The 26,372-nt window shown below is 37.2% G+C and overlaps 1 protein-coding gene across 3 annotated transcripts; it reads left to right on the top strand.

Annotated features, from left to right (window-relative positions):
• Nucleotides 1-1,947: 1,947 nt before the first annotated feature.
• On the top strand, nucleotides 1,948-25,011 carry LOC309485484 (junctional cadherin 5-associated protein-like). Of its 3 annotated transcripts, none has more exons than XM_082152340.1 (5): nucleotides 1,948-2,121; nucleotides 8,164-8,397; nucleotides 15,411-15,892; nucleotides 18,097-22,115; nucleotides 22,871-25,011. In XM_082152340.1, exons 3-5 carry the CDS (start codon nucleotides 15,540-15,542, stop codon nucleotides 22,903-22,905), a joined length of 4,407 nt encoding a protein of 1,468 aa, XP_082008466.1. In that variant the 5' UTR covers nucleotides 1,948-2,121; nucleotides 8,164-8,397; nucleotides 15,411-15,539; the 3' UTR covers nucleotides 22,906-25,011. The 3 variants fall into 3 exon arrangements, with proteins under 3 accessions (XP_082008466.1, XP_082008465.1, XP_082008464.1); XM_082152339.1 differs by having other exon boundaries at nucleotides 8,164-8,313; XM_082152338.1 differs by lacking the exon at nucleotides 8,164-8,397.
• The last annotated feature ends 1,361 nt before the right edge of the window (nucleotides 25,012-26,372 follow it).

Below are 26,372 nucleotides of genomic sequence, written 5' to 3' on the forward strand. Positions count from 1 at the left end.
AGATAAGCAGCAACTAGGCAATTTAATGGCGGCTGGAATTATCGCAAACATTGAAGCGGTTGAAGGTCCATGACCTTCAGTCAGAGTTAGTTCAGCAGATGTGTAAGTGTAAGGTGACCTCACAAAACAAACCTAATGATTTCACTGGAAACACAAGTAAACCACAGCTTCGATCAACTCTGGTGATTTCAATATGAGAAGTAAAAAAGCATGTATCAAAACTCCAACAACCCACTCCCATTCCAAAAACTTTGTGTGGATTCTGTTATATGGAACATCTGTGTCAATATTATTAGATCCGTCAGCCTTTTTGTGCTTTTAAATTGCTCAAAGCAAACCACTTTCCATCTGAGAATGGTCAGCCATGAAAACCCTCAGGTATGGGTGTGTGTGTGTGTGTGTGTGTGTGTGTGTGTGTGTGTGTGTGTGTGTGCTACTGAACTACTTGAAGCGTCCAAGGAAATATTTTAGCCCACACTTTCCTGGAACTTGCCTTGAACCATTGAAGGTTTGCAAACAAACAACTAAAAGGCCTTGATTTTAAGGATTAAAGCAAGAAATATACTAATAATTGATCAGGTAATCATAATATCCATCCAATGTGTTATGAAACCGCCATGAAGTTTAGTGCCAATTTAGAGTAAAACAGAGTAATACTGTACACTATATGTTTACTATTTACGGATTACTAAAGTCTGTTCATTTAAAGATAGTATGACTGAACTAATACTGCTGTTGACCTTTTTCAAATTCAAGGGCAAATTACAGTAATCTGCCAGCTTCCACATGGTAAGATTTTTGTTTTACACATTACACATTACACACTGTAAAGTGATTTGATTCAGCCTTCAATATGATATTCACCTTTTTGACCTTTTCACATAGTCATTGGTTCCTCTCTTTGGCAGTCTATCCTTCTATACTCTGTTAATTAATTGCAAATGCTTACACACACTTTGTAAATATGTATATGGTAAACAATATATTGACATACTGTAATATTAACTCACTATTTTTTTGCAATACTGTTTCGGACATCTATTTTTTTTGTCATTTCTGATATAAAATTAATAGATATATGGTTAGTTGATTAACTATTAAAATAAGCTGGATTAAATGCTAGTCAAATGAATTTAATTTAATAGATGCAAGTTTTATTTTTGCTTTCCGTTGTACTTGTACAATGACAATAAAGTATCTTAGTTACTGAATTATAAATGAACTTTTTATTTAAATTAATTGAAGCAAAGATGAAGCACTTGTATTATTATTTTGTACAAAATGAAGTAAAAACATGCAGATTTTTTATAAATGCATTTGAGAGTATTGAACTTAAAGACGTCATAAAAAGTTGTGATAGTCTTTTCTTTCCTATTGTAATGTACTGTATATCCGAGTGAAAAAAAAAATGTAGGGCGGGAATTGGTTTTGTCGATTAGGAATTTATTGGATGGTTGGATCGTTTCCTATTGCTGTGATGTCAATTGAGTGACAGGTTGTCCCGCCCTCATGCCAGTAAACACGTTATCAGAGAAGAGATGTTGTTGCGATAGGTGAAGTTTTTTTTTACTAGAAATTACGTGGGCACACTTTAAAAAAAAATTTTTTTTTATTATTATTAAATATCCCATAAAAACAATAACTGCCAACTTGGATTTCATGGTGACGTTAAAAAAAAAAAAATAGTAGGTAGCCTACCAAAGTGAATATAATTTGAAAAATAATATTATTTCAAAGTGTATCTCTCCCTACTAAGAAACCTTGTTAAGCTGGTCTCCGACTCCAGCTTAATGTTTGCATTACAGTGCATTATTCATCATTAATCAACAGTTGTAGTTATCATGTCCAGCATGAATAAGCCTCAGTTTGGGTTTGTGTAATAGTGGAATGGAATGGGATGGGATGGGGAGGGTGGGGTAATGTTACAGTCTCGTCAGTAAAAGTTTACCCACACGCTGGGAGGAACCATTCCCCTCGCCAGCCGACCCACACAAGACACATTTGAGCTCAATTCTCTCGCTCTCCTCTGCACAACCTTTCCCTCAGATATGCTCAACACAGAGCGGATTCAGCACACTACATCAGGAACTAAACGCGGTCCTCGAAAAGAGCACATCTCAGGTACGTGGACGTTCCGTTTTACTGAAATTGATTAACATATTCGAAAATGGGCTTATTGACGAGGCTTTCTTGTAGACCTTGCCGAATTAAACGCGATTTCAGCTGCTGACGTTAGTTACACTGACCCGGGCCGTTCAATAAACGCAGGGAATGAAGCGTCTAAGGGATGAACTTGTGAGATAACGGTCTCATGCATCTATCGTCCCTTAGACTAATGTCCCTGCATCTATCACAGAATAAATGACCACGAATACGGCTGGAATGATATTGTGGACTGAGATGAATTGCATTGATGATCATCAGCTAATTTGTTGCTTTCCGCTGTGAAAAATAAATAAATAAATAAATAAATAAAATAGTCCAGAAGGCAGACAGCTTGCTGCTTGTCTGTAAATTGTGTGCTTAGGGGTCGGGCGCAGTGCGCAAGATGTGTGTTACATTAGAGAGGTAAAGGGTGAAGTGAGCAGATTGTGTAGTGCAGAGGAGAAAGGGGCTTCACGTAGCATGCCATTATAACTTTGATGTCAAGTTTTGTGCAGACGGATTTTCTGTATCCTATTTCAGAAGTGTTCAAATCCACAGCTAACAACAACTCTTTCTTTTTTAATGTTTAAAACAACATGCATGTTTTGCTATAGCCTATACACGCATGCCTGGAGCCATCATTTTGGTGTCACTCGCACAATCCAAAATTAGGGGGTGTTGTGTAACCCCCAAATAGCATACGTCGTACATATTAACAGGCTGTGTGTTTTCAAACTTTTCAATAACCATATAAGTTTGTTTAGGCCAATATAAGTTAGCGAATTTCCACCTGGCGGTTAAGGCGCTCGCAAATTGCGTTCATCGGGAGATAACCATAACAACATCGTTCCGAACTAGCGTTAAGGCCGTTCACACCAAGAACGATTTTATCGTCCACATTAACACACCATATGGTTCTGTTTATTTTAAGCACGCGCTTCAGTTCTGTCATCTGCTGATTTAAATGAGCTCTTTAACCCCTTAAACACTGAGGCCATTTTTGGAGTTTTTTGTCTGAGTGACACACAAAAAAGTAAAGACTCATAACTTCAAAACTATAGAGAGGAGAGTCAAAAGGTAGATATCATTTGTTAGGAAACTTTTTATATTTTTAGAAAATATAAATTTTTATTACTTTTGGACAATCTAATGCTGAGAAAATGCTGATAAAAGACAAAAATATTAATATTATTTTTTAATAATTTAGATATCTTTCTTATTTGAAATGCAATAATTCCGGAAGGAAATACGGTAGCAAAATAATTCTTTTTTTGTGATGTTCCCCTATGTGTGGTCTGCGTCTGGATCATTATTTTATGATGATAGCATAAAGTAATCCAAAGTTACAGCACTTGGAACAAAGGGAGCCTTTTTGTTAAGTCCTCACACATTTGGAAGGCAATAAAAAAAATGAGTTTTCTTAGTGACATACACAAAACTAAAGACTCATAACTTCAAAACTATAGCAAGGAGATTCTAAAGGTAGGTATCGTTTGAAAGAACACTTTTCAAATTTTTTGAAAATATACATTACATTACATTTGGACATTCTCCTGCCGAGAAACTGCTGATAAAAGACAAAAAATATATATAATTTTTATTATGATAATGCATATCTTTCTTATTTGACATGGAATAACTCAGGAAGGAAATAAGGTAGAAGGAAAATTCTTTTTTGGGGAAGTCCCTCTACATATGAGCTGCATCTCGATAAAATTTTGTGGTGATTGGATAAAGCAATCAAAAGTTATAGCATTTGGAACCAAGATAGCCTTTTTGTTGAGACCTTGACGCCCCCTCATGGGCATTTTTAAAATTGTTTCACCATGAAGAAAATCTTGTCATAAAAGCAATAGATTAAGTAAATTTTGGGCTCATTTGAATTGTATTAATATGCTGTAAAAAATTAAGTGCAATTTTCAATGATTTTTGAATGTTTCATGAGATGTATGATGTTTTTGACACATTGCAGTACATAGTACAAAAAACTATTTTATAGATTATGAAAAAAAATATTCTATTTATCAACAAATAACTCAGCAGTACTTAGGAGTTTTTCGAATTGGCTACATTCACTGTAAAGTTCAGACTCTAAGCTTTCAAATGACACCAATTTTGTTTGAATCAAGGCAATATTTTGGAAAAATATGATAATTAATATTTTCGCAGCTAGGTGGCGCCTGTGGGGCGTCCGCGGGCGGTACACTCCGGTTGAGAGAGACTAGTCAGCACTCGTTCAGAGTTGATCGAAGTGGTTGGATGCATTAAAAAGCTGAGATTCTAAGCTTTAATATGATACATATTTTGTGTTATTCCACGTTTGAAATCGAGCACGGATGGTTCCGGGAAAACTGGAAAACACTTTGCACCCCGGGAGGATGAGAGACTTGTTTTTTAGCCAAGTATGCATCACTTCGTGAGGAATATCTCGTGATCAAAGCAATGGATTATGTTGTGTTTGGGCTCTTTGTAATCGTGAGAATCTGCTGTCAATAAAGATGTGTGATTTTTCACAATCCATGCATGTTTCATTGAGTTATGAGCTGAAACGTCACATCAAAACAACATCGCATCACTGCTATTGCTACTTCATAGATCCGCCTGTGGAATTTTTTGTGTTAGAACGCCATAAGGAATATATTTAGATCTGAGTGATGGATTATGGCGAGTTTGGGCTCTTTTTAATCTTAACAATCTGCTGTAAATAATGATGTGCCATTTTCCACAATTGATGCATGCTTCATTGAGTTATGAGTTAAAACGCGACAAGTGCTACATCTATAATAAACGGTCTATGCGCGCCGGTGGTGGTTCGTGTGTTACAACTCCCACGAGGAATATCTTTAGATCTGAGTGATGGATTTTGCTGAGTTTGGGCTCTTTTTAATCGTGAGAGTCTGCTGAAAATAATGATGTGCATTTTTCTACGATCTGTGCATGCTTTGTGAAGTTATAAGTGAAAACCAAACGCGAGTGCTTCATGAGTATATACTAGGATAGGCGCGTCTGAGGTATTTTTTGTTTTAGAACGCCATGAGGAAATATCTTTAGATCTGATTGATGGAATATATTAAGTTTGGGCTCTTTGTAATCGTGAGCTCCTGCTGTAAATAACGATGTATAATTTTTCATGATCGGCGAATGTTTCATGAAGATACGAGTAAAAAGGCCAAGTCTAAGCTACCTTGCTAGGCTACGTGAATCAGTGGATTTTTTGTGGTTTAGAACTCCATGAGGAATATCTTTAGTTCTGAGTGATGGATTATGTTGAGTTTGGACTCTTTTTAATTGTAAGCATCTGCTGTAAATAATGATGTGTCATTTTCCACAATTGGAGCATGTTTCATGAAGTTACAAGCGGAAATGTGTCTAAAATGCAGCATCCATATATGGTTTACACATGGGTCTCTTAAGGGGTTATTTTACAAAAACCTTGCTCAAGTTTATTAAAAACCCTGGAACAATTATGCTTGTTGTATTCTACTCATTGAGACCTTTCAAATGACATATGACACAGGACTATCTGAGCTGTATGATGTTTTTGACATATTGCAGTATGTGGTACAAAAAAGTAGTTTATAAATTATGAAAACATTTTTTTTCTATTTATCAGCAAATAACTCAGCACTACATTGGAGTTTATCAAATTGGCTACATTCATTGTAAATTTCAGACTCTAAGCTTTCAAATGACATCTATTTTAAGTTGATCCAGGTAATATTTTTGAAAAAAAATTATGATTATTAATTTTGCAGCTAGGTGGCGCCTGCGGCGGGTACACTCGTATTTAGTGGAATAACTCTGCAATCATTAGAAGTTGATCGAAGTAATTAGATGCATTAAAAAGCTGAGATTCTAAGCTTTAAAATGATACCTATTTTGTGTTGTTCCATTCAGTGGTTGCTTAGTAATTTGATTATGAATATTTTTCATGGGGTGGCGTCCCGCCGGCGGGACGCTTAGGGTTTAAGGGGTTAAAGCAGGATGGATTCTTATTGGCTGTCAATGTTAGCTAGAAAAAATCATTGTGAACCTGATTCTAATTTAGGCTATCTGGTCATCTTTCTGTACCGTTATCGTTATAGTTGCTGCGTGGACTCTGCTATTCTTTTAAATTAAGAATGATTTTTAAAACTATATCTTTATCGTTATACTTATGATCCTTCTTGGATGTGAACAACACTTTATTAGCCTACACAAAATAAAAAAAAGTTACCAAGTTGACTGGGGACCCAAAAAAAGTCGACCTCTCTGAAAACGATAATAGCCTATTCCCGTATTATACCTGTGTGAATGGAGATCAGGCAGCTTCTATTGGTTGTGTCAGCAGTTGTTGTTAAACTGTTCAGACAAACAGCCTCCTGTTGTGTTGACACTGGCTGGTTATAGTGAATAACATCAAAGGGCATGTGTCTCACGTGCAGAGGAAGCGACCTGTGTCAGTTCGCGGGATGCGAACAGTGAGGTGCGAGGTCAACAACTCTGCGCCGGATGGTAACTCCACTCAGTTGGGAAGCTACTGTTCAAGAGCGGGGCTGCTTTTGGTTGACCTTGACTTAGATGCCAGCAGTGCAGAGGAGTCTGGTTTAGAATGAGCCCTTATCTATGTGAAGGGATGTTTTGTGATCAGAGTAGGCACAATGTACAACAGGTCTTTTGATTGCCAAGGTCCTGTTAAGAGGCTGTTGGAAAGGACCGGTAATCAAGCATATCTGTCTTCATGTGGTTTACAGATCTTTGTTTTCAAAAGCAAGAATGTGGGCCATTTGTTATAAAGCTTCGCATGTTGGAAGCTGTTGTAAAAGGTGAAGAAACAAAACAAATGGTTGATCACAATAAAGTGTGAATAGGTCAAGTTAATGCCAAAAGGATCAAATGATCAAACAAAGGTCTAATGTGAGGGAAAGATATATTGGCAAAATTTAACAAAATATATTGGTCTATCGATATATTTTCCAACCACATTACAGCTTTTTGTGGCCAAAGGATCAAATAATAAAAAAAAAGCTGTAATGTGGGGGGAATATAAATATATACTGTATATGGGAAAACAATTTATATATTTTCCCCCCTATATATATTACTATTTTCATGTTTTTGAAAGAAGTCTCTTATGATCATCAAGCCTGCATTTATTTGAATTAAAAAAATACAGAAAAAAACATAATATTGTGAAATATTATTACAATTTAAAATATTTTCTATTTTAATATACTTTAAAATATATTTTATTTATGTGATGCAAAGCTTAATTTTCAGCATCACTACTCCAGTCTTCAGTGTCACATGATCCTTCAGAAATCATTGTAATATGTTGATGATTTATTATCAATGTTGGAAACAGCTGCTTAATATTTTTTTATAACCTTTTATAATTTTTATTTTTATTTTTGTTGTGTGAGTAGTGACCTGTTATTGTATTTTACCTGTGAAGCACCTTGGTCAACCTTGGTTGTTTTAAGTGTGCTATATATAAATAAAACTGATTGATTGATTGATTGATTGATTGATTGATATAACCTGTGATTTTTTTCAGGATTCTTTGATGAATAAAAAAAGATTTATATGGTTAGAAATATGTGCTGTTCTTTTCACTTTTTATTCATCAATTAATCCCAAAAAAAGTATCACAGGTTCCAAAAAAAATATGTAGCACTGTTTCCAACATTGATAATAACGGAGTATCAAATCAGCATATTAGAATGATTTCTGAAGGATCATGTGACACTGAAGACTGGAGTAATGATGCTGAAAATTCAGCTTTGCATCGCAGAAATAAATTATATTTTAAAGTATATTAAAATTGTAATAATATTTCACAATATTACAATATTATCTGTTTTTTTATCAAATAAATGCAGGCTTGAGCATAATAGACTTCAAAATAGCTAAGGCCTATTAAATCAGGCCTATTTTGAAGGCAGTTATTGTAATTAAATTTAGTATTTAGTCAATATCACTTATTATCCATAAAAATCCATATTGGTTGACCTCAAGATGTGCTTTTTTCTTTCACAGAACTTTATCTTCATCAAGTGACACTGAACTAAGAACATGTACATCCAAAGTTTAGTCTACTTAAGTATTCCTTACGTCTAAAGGAAAGGGAGGGCAATGGAAGGACAGAAGAGGAAGAGAGCTGAATCACAGAGAATCACTTATCTAGTGGTACGTGGAGAAAAGGCTGGAGTCTGTTTCCTGGAAATGTGCTGATACCGCTGATGCACACATGCAGTTGGTCACATTTAAGTGGTGAGGGCTGTTCATTACTGAACAGACTGATGACATAATTCTTTCCTAATTTTAAAAACTGCTCAGTTAATCATTCAGATTTCAGTGGAATTTTAGGCACTTTACAGTGGCGTGTTCATTTGTAAACATGCATAGAGCGTACAAGACCTAATCCATAATAGAGATTAATGAATAGAGTTGCCTCATTCAAAAAACAGAGAATGTTCTTACAATCTCCCTTTTTTTAGTAGCATAGGGCAAATCGTTGCACAGGTTCCCATTCAGATCATGAATGTAATCAAATGGCCATTGCTTATTAAAAGAATAGATAACATTAAAGTATAAGTTTGTTTTCAATTCTTGCCTGTATTGGAAAAGAAAACAGAAAGAGAACAGAAGATACCTGAAGTTCCAAAATTCTGACTCAGCATTTGAAAATCTGTGAAAGTATTTTTTCTTTTAAACTTGGATGACAGTTTTTAGATTTGTATAATATTAAAAAAAAGTTTTGTATTATTATTATTTTATTTTATTTTAAATTTCACCTCAGTTTATCAAAAACACAATTTTGATAGATATACTACTAAACTAATTACAATAGTTTGAGTTGCATATTGGTCGACATTAGGGTGCAATAATATGTAAAAGACGAGCTTTCCCCCCACAAATTCCTTATATATTGCATAGTAATGAAAGCTGGTGGATCAACAATTTAACTGCTTTAAGATCAGAAGCATTTTGGTTGTGATAAACATTTAACAAGCTAAGTGCAACCATCTGCAGATGAAACTGTGCAATGAAATACCGGCCTAATGGTAATTAAAAGAGATCCAGGGTAAAGGATTGGTAATAGCTCTTGCATATGATGATGTCATACATTAGATTAGAGGCCTTAAACTCATATGGAAAACAGATGGACCACTGAACTTTCCAATGCTCCTGTATGGATTCCTCTGGTCAAATACATTAGCCTGAGATGATTAAGCTCAGGGGAGGAATAGAAACTGATAAGAATCACTGGTCAGCTTTTTTCCTCTGATTATAACAGTAACCTTCTTCACTGTTCAATGTTTGAAGGGTAAATGAGCAGAAGTATAGCATTATGTATTGGTATTAGGTGGCCTATTCAGTTTTAAGTGTCATTACTTTGCCGTTTATTTATTAATACTAAATTGTAGGCTTTTATTTGCTCTTGCTCTTGCAGTTTCAGTGATAGTCTATAGTCACCAAGTTTTCCTGTCTGTGCTGTTTAACACAGTGGTGTTTTTTGAAACGTCTCTAAGCTTCTTCCCCTTCATTTGAGATCATATTCTTTGGCAGGATAAGAGCGTAATTAGCAGAATGCCTGTGTATGCCAGTCCTTTGATCAGAGTGTTTTTAACTGATAAACCTTGTCACTGTCGTCTCTCTGTAAGTCAAGTCTCCTCACTCGAATTATGTACAGCCATGCGGGTTAGTTCATTAGAAACCCTGTTGTGAATAAGTCATACTTATCGTCAGTGTGTTAAGACCATGAATAAGTCGTACGTGTTGTTTGATTGTTGCTTTTTATAAGCATGCTTTTGTAGACGTCCTCGGTCAAATCACTGAACCTTCAAGGCCTAACATAACCGTTTTCCCCCTCACGATTAGGTTGTTATATATTCTTGTGGGTTTTGGATCATCTTTCTCAAGGCCTTTGTGCTTCCTGACATAAACAAGAAGATTGGGCGTACAAATCACGAATGTCTCAAATGACATTGAAAATTAGTGACAGTCACAGGCATATATTTTAATAGACATATAAATTTTGATTTGTTTCATTCAAGTGCTGACCATTCTGTTCAGTTTAAATTGCCACATTAACAGCACAAGACAGAGCAGCAGTTGACCTTGACAGTATGTTCAAGCATGGATGCAAAGACCTCATTTTGAGCCAGCACATTTCAGGACTGCGAGGAGAGAAACGGCACTTCATGCTTTTAAATGTTTAGTTAGGTTTAAATGACGAGTAAATAAACCCAGCTTGGCTCAAAAATCTCATTTCTGTATGAACTTTTAAAATCTGTTGGAACAAATTTGATAAAGATGGCATGTAGATCTAGATCTTACACAATCTATTGTAACTTTGTCTATTGGTAAATTCTAAATGTAGTATTTTTCAGGGTTGTAGGAGAACATGGAGAACTGAGTTGTACTGTAGGTTTGACTCTGTACTGTTCAGCTGTGGTTAGTTCCAGCCTGGAAAAGCATTACTTCCTACTTTGATGATCCTCTGGTCCTCCTGCCAATTGAATTACCAGACTTTGAAAACATTTCTTTAGTGCTGCCAGTGACACCATGATACTTGTAGGCTATTGTTTGAAACCCCGCTTTTCAAAGAAAGCAAAATGGCTCCATGACCACAGCTCAAACAAAACAAGAGCCGTTTAATGTTTTTTTTCCTCAAAAGCTGTAGTTTTGGTCTGTCACTAAGAGAATAGAGGCATAAATAATTTGGTGGCAACTATGACCATCACATACTTTTAAAAAAACCCTGAAGGCATAGACATCATCAGCAAGCACTACATTAAATATACGTTAAATAAATCTTTCTTCACTTCCTCCATTATTCTCTTTTGCATTAGCTTTTGTACTGCTCTGGTTCACCCAGTTTTTTAATGTTTCAGAAATAAGTCTCTTATATCAAAATGCAGTAAAATAAACAGTAATATTATAAAATATAATTATAATTTAAAATAACTGTTTTCTCTAATTATGATGTAATTTATTCCTGTGATGCAAAGCTGAATTTTCAGCATCATTACTCCAATCTTCAGTGTCACATGATCCTTCAGAAATCATTCTAATATGCTGATTTGCTGCTCAAGAAACATCTCTATTTGTTATCAATGTTGAAAACAGTTATGCCACCTAATATTTTTGTGGAAACTGTGATACATTTATTCAGGATTCTTTGATGAATAGAAATTTCAAAAGAACAGCATTTATTTTAAATTAGTCCTGTCAAATCGATCAATCGCATCTTACATAAAAGTTTTTGTTTATATAATATGTGTGTTATATTATTATGTTTATATATATGTTATGTGTGTGTACACACCCATTTATGTATGCATATATTATGTATGTATATCTATATATACACACATACACATATATTGTGTGTATGCATCTATTAAATTACTGTAATGTAAATGTTAAAGGCTTATTCAAACCATCTGCCCCTGTCTCTTGAAATGTGCACACATCCTCAGGAAGAAGAGGTCAACAGTGATGATGATGTCACAGTGTTTACGATGAAGCGCCTGTTGTCCGAGTGTGAACACGTGCCTGTTAAGGGACAGTGTAGGAGTTCCTTGTGGATGGACTGAACAATGAAGGGGTGAGGCACTGAAAGGACTTTTTATAGGACAGGGTGGACATTGTATTGTTTGTTATGAAACATATTATTTTGGTTAACCATAGACACTCAGAATCCCTATTTACATTTGACTCAGTGAATGAGATGATGCTGTGTCATGGTACAGTGGTTGTGCTCTCAGGCTTAAAACTCCGTTGGCCATTACGTTCATGTTTATGGCACTTATTAGGCAATCTGTGAGGAGACATTAGTCTGATGAGGTCGTTCATCATGAGCTTCATCGCAGTTGTTCTGTCACTCCAGAGACTGGAAGTTAACATGAAATCAAAATTGACCTTATTTACTCTCTAATACATGTTCCTGGTCTTAATGTGCACGATTCATTGATTTATGTTATTTCAAAGAATACAAAATATTGTATTTGATCCACCTCTGACTTTCTTTTTCGTCTGACATGCAAGTCAATCTTTTTTTTTTACTCAATTCCCTGTCAATGAAGCTTTCTGTACATCTTAATCACAATTTTGCATAATAACTTTTATAAAAAAGTTTAGCAAAAATTCAGTACATTGTCCGATTCTGAGTGAAAATGTATTTTTTTTTTAATATATTTTTTTATTATTATTATTGGGCTTTCCCTTTTGTTCTTTTTTTCTTTCACAAACACATACCACAAATCTGACTAAGTCTAAGAATAAAGAGTTGACACCAAACTGTCATGGCGGCAGCTCTGGGCTCTGCAGGACTGCTGGTGAGGGGGGTGTGAGGCAGGCCAGACCTAAAAATGTGTGATTCATTTATGAGGGAAGGCAGTGCTGGCTCCACAGGCAAACCTTGCAGTCTATAGAGGAAAAAGAGTTCAGTTTGCTCTGAGGTAAGAGGCCCACCACCTTTATGGGTTTTATCTTTAGCATTTAGCTGCAAATAAGGGATTTTACACGAAGTGGGTGACACAAGGAGGTGGTCTTCAGCATTTCTTGCTGGAAAAAGAAATCTAAAGTTCTCAATATCTGCATGGAATTAAATGATTCACTGCTATTGTGGCGTTTTGGCTCAGAGCAGCCTCATGACATCACTGGTCTGTCTGTGCTTTTGTTCATTTTTAGCTTGTGACATGTGTTAGCCATAAAAGCAGGTCATTAATAAAAAAAAAAAAGCAATGTAGTCTAGATCACGTATCTGCAATTTTATGAATTTACTCATGCTCTAAGAGGCAGTTTGTCATCGAGAAAACGTCAGCTGTGCTCTGAAGCAGGCAGACATTTCTATGCTATTTAGAGTCTCCATGGACCTGGCTTGAATTGTTTGAAGTCTTTGGCTTTTGAATTTATTGTGTTGCAATGGGATGAAGACAGATATTTTGGGTCTTTTCTTTTGTATTGTGACGTAAATCAGAGTGAAACTGCTTCTTTCTTCTCGAACGAGATTTTTTTTTAGTGCGTGACATGATTTTGTCCATCTGGAATTGATTGGATTGTTGTCGTTTGCTAATTGCTGTGATGTCATGTGAGTGACAGGTTGCTGGAGGGGAGGGATTATTGCCCTCCTCTCAATACGGTGCACACGTCATCAGAGAAGAGATGCCATCGAGGGGGAGGGAAAGTTAATGTTTTTAATTAAAGATTAATATGGTGCATGAATGAAAAAGTAATGATGTGCACGGATAAATTATTTATAAATATTTAAATATAAGAATTTACTGACAGCTGCTGACCAGCTGATATGAACCACAGAAGTTTGTGTAAAGCCTATGATCGTGTTATCCAGCATTATTTGAGAATTACGCAAAGAGCATCTTTTGCTTCAATTGAATAACATCTGAACGACTGTACAAAGGATTTCACATGATCAGTGCCACAAATGTAATTATTTGACTAGTGAGATGTACAGTAAATGTGTGTGTGTGTGTGTGTGTGTGTGTGTGTGTGTGTGTGTGTGTGTGTGTGTGTGTGTGTGTGTGTGTGTGTGTGTGTGTGTGTGTGTGTGTGTGTGTGTGTGTGTGTGTGTGTGTGTGTGTGCGTGTTTGCAGGTGGACTAAATGTTTCTGAAAGACATGACTAGTGTTAATGAATGTCATTGATAAAATTCACATTAAGAATTTTCCATGTGGCAGTAGAGATGGAAACTCTTCCTTAGTGTTTTTTTTTTTTTTTTGTGCTAAATTTGTCAGTGTGAGTTTCTGCAAGAGGAGACGTAAAGAGCTAGAGAAAAGAACGCTTTTTTATTGACCATTTTGACCTCTGAGTGTGCTAGATGATGCTGTGAGAGGCAGTTCTCTCTAAGGGCTTTTAATGGTGAATGTGGATCAGTCTGGAGTATCTGGGTTGGAAAGTGTGAAAATGTGAAAGTCATACCTCTGCTAACTGCTTCCTTCAACTTCTGACAAACATCATTTAGATCAAAACAGACATTTTCTTTTGGAAAAATGTGGTAAGAAAAATCTCAATCTCAGTCCATATCTTCTAACATGTAAAATTGTAACATGGTAGAAATGAATCATTCATAATCGCAAGGTTGTGGGTCTTTTTATCGATTGTGGTGATAATTGTCATTGACTACTTTTTTTTATAATTAGGCCTAATCATGTTTTTTCCATAAAAGATTCTGCTTTAGCTTGTTTAAGGGAGATTACAGAATCAGTCAGCATGCAAAGCTGTGAGAACATTCAGGTATTGTGGAAGTCTAAGCTACCATTTGGACTTCACCCTCAGCAGATCAATGAAATAACTGTAATACTTACAATGGAGATTGCAGGCAGTTTTGTTTTCTCTTACTCTCTCAGTGTGTGTGTGGATGTGTTTAGGACAGGTTAGGTCTTTTCCTTAGTCTTGTTCAGACTTTTCAAGGCAGGTTTTGTTTTGGTTACCTGTTGTCTACACCAGTAGGCCTACTACTGTTTAATCTGTTGCATGTTCATACGTAAATCTGATCTCATGAGATTAGGTTTCATCACAATCTGAATTACCATCATTGTAATGGGTTTTAAATAATGTAGTTGATATTTTCTTAACTTAACTTAACATTCATGCAAACCTTTTTGCATTTTTTAAATATATTCATAAAGACATTATTTAATAGTTTTATTAAACCGTTTTCCTCGTAGGGGAAATTCTTTCTTTCAAAGTTCTTTCCATTGTAAGTGATTTCAGGTTTGTCTATCCTTGTATATTTAAAGATCCACACATATTCAAATATCCAAACAAACTGCTTTTGAGCTACTTCAAATAATTACATATAAAATTTTGCTCATGCTTATATTTTCGATCAATGAGATTGCTAATTGTCATCTTATTAAAATAAAAGACACAAAGGGCCTCTTATAAAGTCTTTATAACAACTACTCGATTGCTAAAGTCAGTATAGTGGCTCAAGATTTTTTTCCACACCTAGGTAAGATAAAGTTTCTAAGAATGGATAGTCAGTCATCCTGGAGAGATTTTCCTTCTGGATAAAGAACAGAGGAAAGAAGAGAAGAGGGGGCAGATGGGAGAAGAGAAGACTGGGTCAGTGGATAGACAGACCGACAGCAATACGAATCGTTTCTCTCGTGGCAAGATAGGACCTTTTTGTTTTGGCTGTGAGCAGCAATCCTCTTATGAAAAAAACTGTGAGAGACAATCATTTTAACTTCATCTGTGTCTCTCTCTCTCTCTTTCTCTCTCCCTCCCCTCTGTCCCGTTTTCTTTCACAGCGATGGCCTCTCCTGTGCAGCTGTTCATGAGCTTGCCTCATCTGGACTAGGAGTGGAATTCATCTGACACTCGCACGGACACATACACTCACACACACACCACTAGAAGCATAAACACACCGCGTAGCCATGTACAGCGTGGAAGACCTTCTCATCTCTCATGGATACAAAGTCCCACAAAGGAACAGCAACAATGTCCCCGTCTCACAGTCGTCTTCCCCCCACCCTGCAACCTATGAGAAATGTCTGCCGTCACGAAGCGACAGCCGGTGTGAAATCGCTGAGAAGCGGAAAGGACACAGCGGCGTGAATGGCTACGAGGGGGACCATGTTTACAGCGGTGGAGTTATCAGACAAGCTCCTGCCAGGGGATTCCCCGGTGACACTGAAAACAGGGTCAGGAAGCAGAGGACACAAGACGTGGACAACGGTAACCTAGGAGATGGACGTTTGCCAGAAGACAGCATGACCACGGACAGTGGGTGAGTTGTGCTCATGAGTTGTTTTTGACCTCTTCATCTTCTGTCCAACATTCTTGTATTGCTGCTGTCTTTCTTTCTTTTTCATTCGTTCCTTTGATCTGAGGTTTAAGCTGTCTTGCATGATGAAGAGTGTTACGTAAAGGTAGGAGCTGTCAAGGACTTCCCTTTTGCACCAGGACATATCCCAGTTTTCCCTTTTTTCTTTTTTTTTGAATTCCTCCCCTGTCGCCTTTCTCCCTCCATATCTTATTTTTTGTTTGCACTTTCTTTCATCCTCACGTCATCCTCTTTGTACTTCCTACATTTTTATGTACTCCGTTTCCTCAGTCTCACTCATTTCCCTGCACTCTCTCCTACCTCACTCCCCCTGTAGCAGATGAATTCATTAATATGTTTAGTGCAGTGCGGTTTTTATTTCCTCTCATTTCACACGGGACTGTAGTGGAATAAACACCAATGTTGTCTGAAAGCCCGCAGCACCCCCTGCTGAGCATGCTCAGTTCTGCAAGCAGAGCCAGCAGTAAACCACATGCCCCATGGCCATGAGCCCTTTGTCAGATCAATATTCCATTCCTTATAACAATCTCTTATATAACAGCATTATTAATAAAACATGGTGCATATCTGAATTCTGCCTGCTGCATTGTCGCAGAGCAGCTTCAAATATTAATTTTCTTTAGAAAAAAATTACATGAGAATGCTTAATTTTCCTTACGAATTTTGCAAAATGTCATTTTTTCCCTATAATCAGTTAGTCAGTCATAATGTCCTTTTGTCATAGATTATGAATGTCATAAATGTCATAGATAGATATGTCTCTTTTGACAATTATTGGCATACTATCAAGCTATAGTGCATCTCTGCACTTTTAAGTAATTGCATGTCACATGTTTTGAGACTCAGCAGTTCAGGGCAGGGAGCAGCTCCACTGCTGTGACTGATACTAAGCTAGATTATCCTTCCGTGAGTGCAGGTCAGAATTGTTTAACATGCAGATCATATGCTCTCTGCTGCCAAGATATTGGATGAGAGAACAGACCTTCAGTGCTGACTCAACGTTTTGCACCACACAAGTTAGTCATGTTCCTGCTTAAGATAAAATGCTAATTTATTTTGGTGTGTTTGCACCATTAAAACCTCCCAGTTTATTGGGGTCTTTGAGGTCTTCTGCTTTGTTGACATCATTGTCAGCATGCACCTCCTTCTTTTAATGTTAGTGTGATGTTGCCTGTGTGTTGGCATAGTGGGATTTGAACACAGATGTGTCCTGAGAAACATTTTTGAAAATCATATTTGAAATCAACAGTCATCATTGCTCCGCCCTCAAAATGCACAAACATTGCAAGAGTGGGTGCTTCTCTATCATAGCTGAAGCAATGCAAAATAATGCTTTGTGAAAAATAAAGCAAAGATGAGGAAAAAAGGAGAAGGAAGGATAAAAAATTAACATACAGTACACAAGAGTAAGTAAGTACACAAGTAAGAGTTTGTTGTTAGTCGTCAGCAGGACACCAGCTCCAGACAAACATCGACACTCTCTTGGTTCCATGAAACATAGCAAAACCAATGTTACTCATGTATGGAGCAGAAACAAAGCAGCCTATGCATCTGCACCCAGGCCTTCCAGCGCTGGAAAGCTTTTCTAATATTTATGCAGGTCCTAAAGCTCTGATCATAACCCTTCTTTTTCCAGTGAAATTTCATTTAAATTTTGTCTTTTGTAATGTCTCTCAGCCATCTCTCTTTCTACAATCTTTCTTCAAATCTTCCTCTTGCTCACTCTTTCTCCTCCCCATCATGAGTGTATACGCCCCCTACTGCTGATTAACTACATGCGTGTTGTGGTGCTCGGTTCGATCCACTTTCAGTAGCTTTTCTCAGAATTCGCTTACTTCACTTTTAAGTATATTCATGTTTTTATACTGTATATAACTAGAAACAATTTCATTGTCAGTTTATTATTTGTATAAATGATTTTTGTGTCTGGACCACTGACATATAGTTGAAAACCACTGACATAATGAATCAATATGTTGTTATTAATATTTCTTAATATAAATAAGACATTTATAGTTAAAAAAGTACATTAAATCTCTTCATCTCACATCCTCAAGTCCTATAAATACTGCCTGCCAAAGTATGGCTTATCAAATATAACAGCTGACCTCTATTTATTTAATTCCATCTGTGTGTTTTTAATGCAGGTTTTTTGAGACCCACAGAGGAATACATTCTCAGCCTAGATCTGAGCAGGATGTGTCCTACTGGCGGAGAAGAGGTCAGGACTATAGTGTGCTTCTGGATTATGCAGACTTCAGGGACCCACGTGGAAGTGGAGGAGGGGTTCCCAACAAACCAGAGGGCATGCAGCGGAGGCCAGAATCCGCCTTGAGCACAGAGGAACATAACCGTGAAAGACAACGGCGGGCAGAGAGCGCACGTGCCAGAGAGAGAGAGATGGCCCTCCACCAGTGGAGAATTGCTGCTGAAAGAAAGTACCAAAGTTTGGGAACAGAGGAGTGGCGTCCGATGACCAGCATGAGCCGTCATCCATCTGAAAACGAGGTGGCACAGGAGCAACGTAGGCCACGAACTGCTGAAGGAGCCGTTCCACCCAGAACCAAAAACAAGTCCCAGTCACTGCCCAGAATGGCTCTGCAATCTGAAAGCCACCAGTACTTCAGCATACCAACTGCTGGACAAGATTCATATGGGAGCTATAAGTTAAACGGCCACCACACACGAGACCCTCATGGACGGCATCTTAATGATAAAGAGTGCAGGCTGCGGTGGACTGACCGATCAGGAGCACAGTCCGCACCATTATCAAAACCCAGATTCAGCCGACCTCTCAGACCTCCATCTTACGAAGTCCACCAGCAGATGCGTGGGAGCGCAGAGATGCTCACAGGGGAGCTTGTTCCTCGTGCCAGAGACAGAACTCCACTGCCCTTCTCAAGGCAAGAGTACTTTGTACAAGAACTTGGCGGTTCTGGTGTAGAGCCCCCTGGTTATATCCCTCCTCCATCATACAGGAGGCAGTCTGTAGTTAAAGGGGCTCACAGAACTTATCCTATTTCAATGACTAACCACCAGTATAGAGGTGACCCATTTATGCAGGGCTCTGCCATGACAGAAGTGCAGGAATGGTTTATCAGGCAAACTGGAATGGCTTGGCCAGACCATTACAGAGACGGAAGAAGAAGTATGCCCTGCAGGAGACAGGCGTATCCAGGCTACAGTGAAGAACGGATGGGTAACATTCAGTACATTCCCTTTGATGACCCCCGTGTCAGGCACATTTCAGGAGCAGGGATAGATGGGAACTCTTTAACAGATGCAGACAAAATCAGAAACATCAGAAATGAGATTCCGGTCAACCTCATATCTGAGAAGTCTAATGACAGTGCCTTTTCTCTCACAGAGAAACCCTTTGACCGCACTGAACCAAGTAAAAGCAATATTAGTGTCTCTGTTAATGAGGACAGTATGCACAAGGAAGTGTTGAAGGAGACAGAAAATTCAAACACAATACCTGACAAAAACTGCAACAGGCATCCAGCTGCCCATGGCAATATAGTTGCTATTCAGATGACAATGCAACAAAACTCCAACTCAGACCAGGGTTTGATTGAGACAGTGACACAAGTAAAGAAATTTGAGGCAAAAACTGTGGCTGAGAACAAGAAAAACTCAAAGAAGAAGCTGAAAGAGACAATGTTTTGCCTGGTTTCTGTCCCTATTAGTATGCAAGCAAACAAAAGTGTCTCTGACCCAAATAACAATCAAAAAGTGACTAATTCAATAGAAAACACAGTGGTGCAGCATGACAACCAAAACCTTATAAAAACATCAAGCAAAGAGACACATATACAGTCCAGCAACTCCCTGTCAATTAAAAGTTCCCCTTTAAGAAAAGAGATTGTAGATACTAGGACACTTGATCCAAGTCAAGACAATGAATTGTTCTATGCAGGATCCTGGCCTGGAGATCAGTACAGAAACCAGGAAACTCAGACGGGCTCTCCGGAAGTGTCCAGAAATACCCATCCTCCTGCAAATGACCATCCCTCCAGTTACGCAATCACTGACAATGATGATGGAACCGACTGTAGTGCCAGCTACGGATATCCCATGATAGGTCAAAAGGATCTCAATCCTTCCAGCAACAGTGCATTCTCCAGAACTGGGACTGGAAGTAGTTCAAGTATAAGGAGCCCGACTCTACCCCAGTCAGCATCAATTCCACCATCTCCAGACCGTCAACCTTTGCTGAGAAAGACCAAGCAAACAGCAGATGGTCAAGAAGTTTTTGGACAGTTCTTGCTAAAGCCAGTGAACAGACGAAAATGGGATGCTATTGGGGAGCTTGAGTCTTTTAATAAGGAAATACAGGATCATACTGGGAAGTCTCCAAATGTTGACCAGAATATAGAGGAGCTGGATGATGCATTGAACAGTATTTTAGAGCTGAGTGACACAAGCAGAGAGGTCAACAATACAAAACAAGAAACCACCCCAGTTCACATGAAGAAAGAAACTGTTCAGCAGTCACATATAGTGCAGGTCACAGAGACACAACTCAAAAGCAATAACTTAAATGTAATGTCCAATTCAGAGAGCAGAGGCCATCCAGAATACAAAGGAACAAAAAGTTATTTGTCCAAGCCAAAGGTGGACAGTCATACGCAAGAGATACCTGTCACCAAAACTGATAATTATGTCAACTTTGAGATTCTGCACAGTGAGGACACAGATTCAGAGATGCATAGGCAGGATATCCCAGTGCCAAAGGAGTGTATGCTTAAGGATGTTGGTTTAACAGTATACACTGCCGTTCCAGACACTGTGACCTCTGGATCCCCCACATGCCTGAGTCCTGAGTCACCTATGTTAACCAGCCCTTCAGATAACTCAGAGATGTGTGAGACCTTGCAGATTACATCATCAGACAGTAGCGGAGATCTGAGCAGGCACAGCCCTGAGTTTACCGATGGTACTCAAAGCTTGAACAATAATAATGCCTTCAACTCCAAAGCCCTCAAAAAGGAAGCTGGAAGAGAAGGCACAGAGGTTGCTAGATCAGGGAGGTCCTCACGCATCCATGTGATCAAGAGTCTTCATTGTAGATTTAAGCCAAATTTTGAGGATGATGATGATGACGAAAATTTTTATTCCGATTATATGAGCTGGAGTAATGAAAAGACCTTGGCAGATGAACATCTTGAGACTCTTTTGAGTCAAGAGAAGGCCAACAGTATGCAGACAGAAGACCTTAGTAATCTGTACGAAGTCCAGTGTGCCAAAGGCATTCCTGAAAATGAATCTATTGAACAAAGGGCTGCCAGGATTCTCGGCATTGCTGTGCCAGTTGAAGCCTTGGTTGATGGCAAACCAGTAGAAAGTAATTTGATAACCACAGATGCTCCAGCTTTGGCAACACAAACCAAAGAGATGCGCTTAAATGAGGAGACGCAGAATGCCAGTAGAGGGTTTGAGGAGGTACTAGATAGGTCTATGGAAAGTCATGGAGACATGTCAGAGGTAGGACTAGGAGAGGAGTCTGGAGATTTACCTAGTGCTGAGAAGCACTGCCAGAGAGTCTCTTCAGTGTTGGAGCTGCCAGAGTTTCCTCCGAGTAACTTATGCTTGTCGCTTCCACTGGCCGAGGATGAGGAATTGACTCTTAGTGTAGGTATGGGAAACAAGAAGGAGACAGGTAATGCTGAGATAACAGAAGCGCCACAGGACCAGTTTCAGGTTTATTGCTCATCTCCTCTGCCGCTCCCATTCACAAATGATCAAGCATCCCTGGAGTATGATGTCTATGCAAAAGAAGAAAGCTCTCAGTCATTAGTGAGAACTATCACCAGGATCACCTTGGCCAAAGAGACAGACTTGGAAGAAGAGGGAGAACTAAAAGAATCAACAAAAGTGGATGAAACTCTAGTGAAAGAGAATCAATATGGTGAGAATGCAGTCGGAGAAAGCAAAGACATGACAAGTTATATGCAAGAAGAGGATGAGGAAAGGGTTCAGGAGGAAGTGTTGGCTGAAGAGCTGATACAAGCCAGATCAACACAGCAACCAAAGACTATGGCACGTCCAATCCCACTACCCCGTAGTGGCATGGTAGCCAAGCGAGAGATCACTCTGCCACAAGGATTCAACATGGATAATACAATGTCTGCAATAGAGGATGATGACAAGCTGTTTATTTCAGGTCAGTACACTAAATTCATCATTCATAACGTTAAAATTTTTTTTTAATTAAATGCTATATAAAATGTTTTAATCATATATGAAAACAAGATTTTCTCAGTTTCATTAAAGAGTAGATACATTCTTAGCTTCATAATAGTTCCTATTAAAGATGTTGATAACAGTTGGCAAACAGTCAGCTTAGCTGTTGTTTAGTTTGTAATAGTTAAACACTTCATAGCAGTCTGCTTCCAATATTACAGTTTTGCTTTATGTATTGTGTGATGTCTATTATGTGAAGTCCATTACTAGGAAAGGTCACTTTAAGCAATATGTTTTAATTGGTGTGGTATACAAAAAAAATAAAAAATACAAAAAAAAAAAAATGGACAGACAATCAACTTCCAGTGGAAATAATGATAATTTTTCCTGGCATATTCTGTAGCATTATGAGTTGCCAAGCCACAATAACTGGCCTTAAAACTTGAGGGCAATGAGTTTTTTCACCACAAGAGGGAAGCGTGGTGTGATTTGTATTCATTGCCATAACAAATCAGGCGAGAATAGATAATGGACCAAAACAATTATATTATATTATATTATATTATATTATATTATATTATATTATATTATATTATATTATATTATATTATATTATTATAAAAACGATTTTTTTTTCAAAAAAGAAGTTTACTCTAAATTGATATTGCTCTCCTTTTAAATGTCATGTTATGGTTTTGAGTCAAAGTAATTAATATAATTTGTATTTGTTTTCAGATGGATACGACCCCAGTCATGTGGAGAGAGTCTGAACTTGGACACGGTCAGAGCAAACCCTGTGAATTTTACTAGAATACAGGCTGTAAACAAACACTCATCTGAAACTGAAAATGGTGTAGGCTAGAACCTCTCATTTGATTAAAAATAGTCAGAGAAGTTTATAAGCAGGCAGATGGACTTCATGTCACCTATTAAGACTATTAATCCTGGGAATTTCTATGACCTGTTGATGGCTGGAATAGCTAAGATGTCTATCGATGAGATATGAATGTATAATGTATATCAAGTAAAGCTCAGATATTACACAAATATAGCTACAAATCAGTCTGTACAGACTTAATAATTTTCTAAAGTTTCTCTGCACCAGCAAATGCTGGAGTTCTGTTTGGCTTTCACAGAACACACCAGGGTCATTGTGCCAACAGCAACAAGAAAGACACAAAAGCTTGCACTTCTCATTTTCTGCAGTATTACCAATGAATGAAAGGAGAGAGGCCTTGATGTAACAAAGCAATGAACTGGACTGGCGAGGTAGCAGCTGAATCAGTGACATTACACTGTGCTTTTAATCACAGAAAAATATTTTTGTAAGAAATGTTAAAAGGAAAGTAAGAAACCATGTATGTCACTGTGGTAAAACTGCAATACAAAATTATTATTATTATTATTTGCAAATTATGGAAAAGGATGCTTTTACCCAAAAGAGGCAGCTAAGAAGAAAGGTGAAGAGAGGCAAAGATTTAAAGATATTTTGTGTAAAATCTTGGTCTTCAGCAACTTTAATCTTAACTGCAGTGATTTTAGTTTCCATAGTAATTGCTTTAAAATTACTCCCTGCACTTAAGAGTTTTCACATCTCGTATGCAGTTTGAGCTTTTCAGAGTAGCAATCTGACAATGTATCATCTCACCACAAAATGCAATAAAAAAAAGAAGAAAAATGTATTTATTTTTATCAAGCTATCAACAATCTGTACAGATGAAAATATATTTGAAAAAGTGGATTTTATTTTACCTTGTGAGTTTGTTTGCTTGATTACAATCATTATGGATATATCATATCTGAATGTCTATTATCCTGTATTACTCTGGCAATGAATGATTCTTTTATTGTGCCGTGTGGCGTGCTTTTTGTTGCACAGATGTCAGAAATTGTTATGTTTCTTTATGCACAAATGAAGTATTCTAAATCTTAAGTCCATCTCAGTTCTAAAAACTTATATTGTCAGTATACCTACCAGATGTAGTGTTTGTTAACTAGTTTACCCTTGTAATTGCTTGGTTACTTTCTGTTATGACTCTGTACTTGCATAGTTGAGGTGGACAACAGTTGCCCAATGATATTTCCATCACATGGTTTTTATAAATGCAGTCCAAAGTGCACTAAAATTAATTTAAGTAAAAACAAATTAGCGCATCCAAAAAACAGAAATAGTGGTCTCTGCCAAAAACTCCAGTAAAGTCATTGCCTCCATTTACTCTGAATATAGTTATTGTTGTGGATAAAGTGTGCAAATACCATAATGTTATAGTAATATTACTATTGATATTTGCCATAAGCATAATTATAATAAACCATGAATTCATGAAAAAAGATGTTCTGTAGTCAGTGGATAGGGAAACAATAAGACTTAGCATTAATCACATTTACTTTTTGTAAGTTGGTATCACATTTTTGTTGTAAGTAGTCCTTGATTGTTTATACCATTTTGTACAATTTTGTTTTTCAAAACAGATGATTATATTGTTGCATATAACGTATATGGCATTTAATATCTTTTTCTATTTTCATACAGAAACTGTACATGATTATTTTGTATTGAGTTGGAACTGATTTGCCTTCTCTGCATGAGATAAAAGATGTAAACTGGGGTCAGGAAAAATGTTTTGCATACAATTGCATTTGGTACTACATTAAAATATATTCATTATTACATTGTGCACATTTTTATCCTGCTAAAAAAGCTTTGAACAATATTTAAATTCAAAACAAGCTATTTTTGAATATTTTACGGAAAGTTTACTGTGCACCTCAGTACTTGTGTCTTTGAAGTATTGGGTGAATGTGAATGAAATATTTGAGAGGAAACTCCTTTGTACATTATAGTAGATTGCTCATTAATAAACTCCTTGCATGGACTTTTGTTTTATTTTCATCTATTAATAATTTTATGTGTAACATGGAAAGGAGAAACAATTTGCTTGTTTCCTCTTTAACAGGTTTATAAAGAGTCATATAAAACAAAACACAATTTACATGTTTGGACTATAACAGCGCTTGCATTCTTCTGAAAAAAAAAGGATGATTCTCTTTTGCAATGCATTTAATTAATGTGTAAATAAAGTGTTCCTAGAAACAAACATAATATACATGATAATCAAACACATTTGTTGAACAAATGAATGCCAAGTAATAAAGAAAACCTTTTTCTCATTATTCGAAAGTCTTTATTTTGAGTCATTATTTTGAACTTATTTTGTTTCTCACACTCAGAAGTCTGGAAGTTTTGCCATACTGTGATAAAGTTGAAATTCATCAAACATTCATTGTTGTCACTTAAAATTCATGTTTACTTTGAAATTAAAACCGTTCAACTTTTTATGCTTAATGTTTTGTACAATTAAAGGGATAGTCCACCCAAAAATGAAAATTCTGTCATCATGTGTGCTGCAGTCGTGATGTCTGCCGTCGTGAAGACTATTTCCAGTGAGATTTTCCTATGGGATTTAACCTTTCTTTTTTTTTCTGGGTAAAATACTGTGGTAAACATAACTTATTTGTAAATTACACACACCCATATCGAAAACGTGAATTTTGAAGCTGTTATGTTTATTTTAAAAACATGTTTCTAATAAGTAACTACAGTAGAACATTAGGGGTGTGGGTGTTTGCAGTTTACATTGTAAAACAATATGTCCACTGTCAAAGTATTGTCAAGTTATTTTTTTTTACCACAGATCTGATTTTACTCATTCATTGAAAACCCCCATTATAAAAGCCCATTGGAAAATCTCAAGGGAACCACTGGCGAATTAGTCTTCCGGGTTTTGATGTCACGGCTGCAGAACTCTATTACTCACTCTTGTTGTTCCAAACCTGTATGCATTTCTTTCTTCTGCTGAACACAAAAGAAGGTTTTTTGAAGAATGTTCATAACCAAAATATTTAGGTTTCCATTTACTTCCTGCCACCATGGACGAAGCTGTGCAGGAGTTGCGCCCCTCTTTGTTGACTTCTACCAACCCCACCACTACTGATTTATCTAAGGTGAGCGGTAGTCCTCCAGCTAGTTTGTTTACATCCGCTAACACTCACGCATTGAAATGAATCCTCACCTGTTTCCAACAGAGAAAGCCAAAGTGGGCTTCATTATCTCCTGTCTTTCAGGCCATGCATTACAATGGGCTAAACCCCTATGAGAACAGGATGGAGCGTTTGGAGCTCTTCCATTAGCCTTGATTCAACCATGCAAGTGGATTGTTCACATTTACCTGTCTCA

The sequence above is a fragment of the Leuciscus leuciscus genome, assembly GCF_965113295.1.
Source record: "Leuciscus leuciscus genome assembly, chromosome: 21".
In the NCBI taxonomy this organism is placed as follows: Eukaryota; Metazoa; Chordata; class Actinopteri; order Cypriniformes; family Leuciscidae; genus Leuciscus; species Leuciscus leuciscus.

Excerpts from the sequence above, each read along its gene's own strand:
- LOC309485484 (XM_082152340.1), top strand. The coding sequence starts at position 15,540 with ATGTACAGCGTGGAAGACCTTCTCATCTCTCATGGATACAAAGTCCCA. Across the intron at positions 15,893-18,096 it reads AGCATGACCACGGACAGTGG|GTTTTTTGAGACCCACAGAG; the intron begins GTGAGTTGTGCT and ends TTTTTAATGCAG. Across the intron at positions 22,116-22,870 it reads TGACAAGCTGTTTATTTCAG|ATGGATACGACCCCAGTCAT; the intron begins GTCAGTACACTA and ends ATTTGTTTTCAG.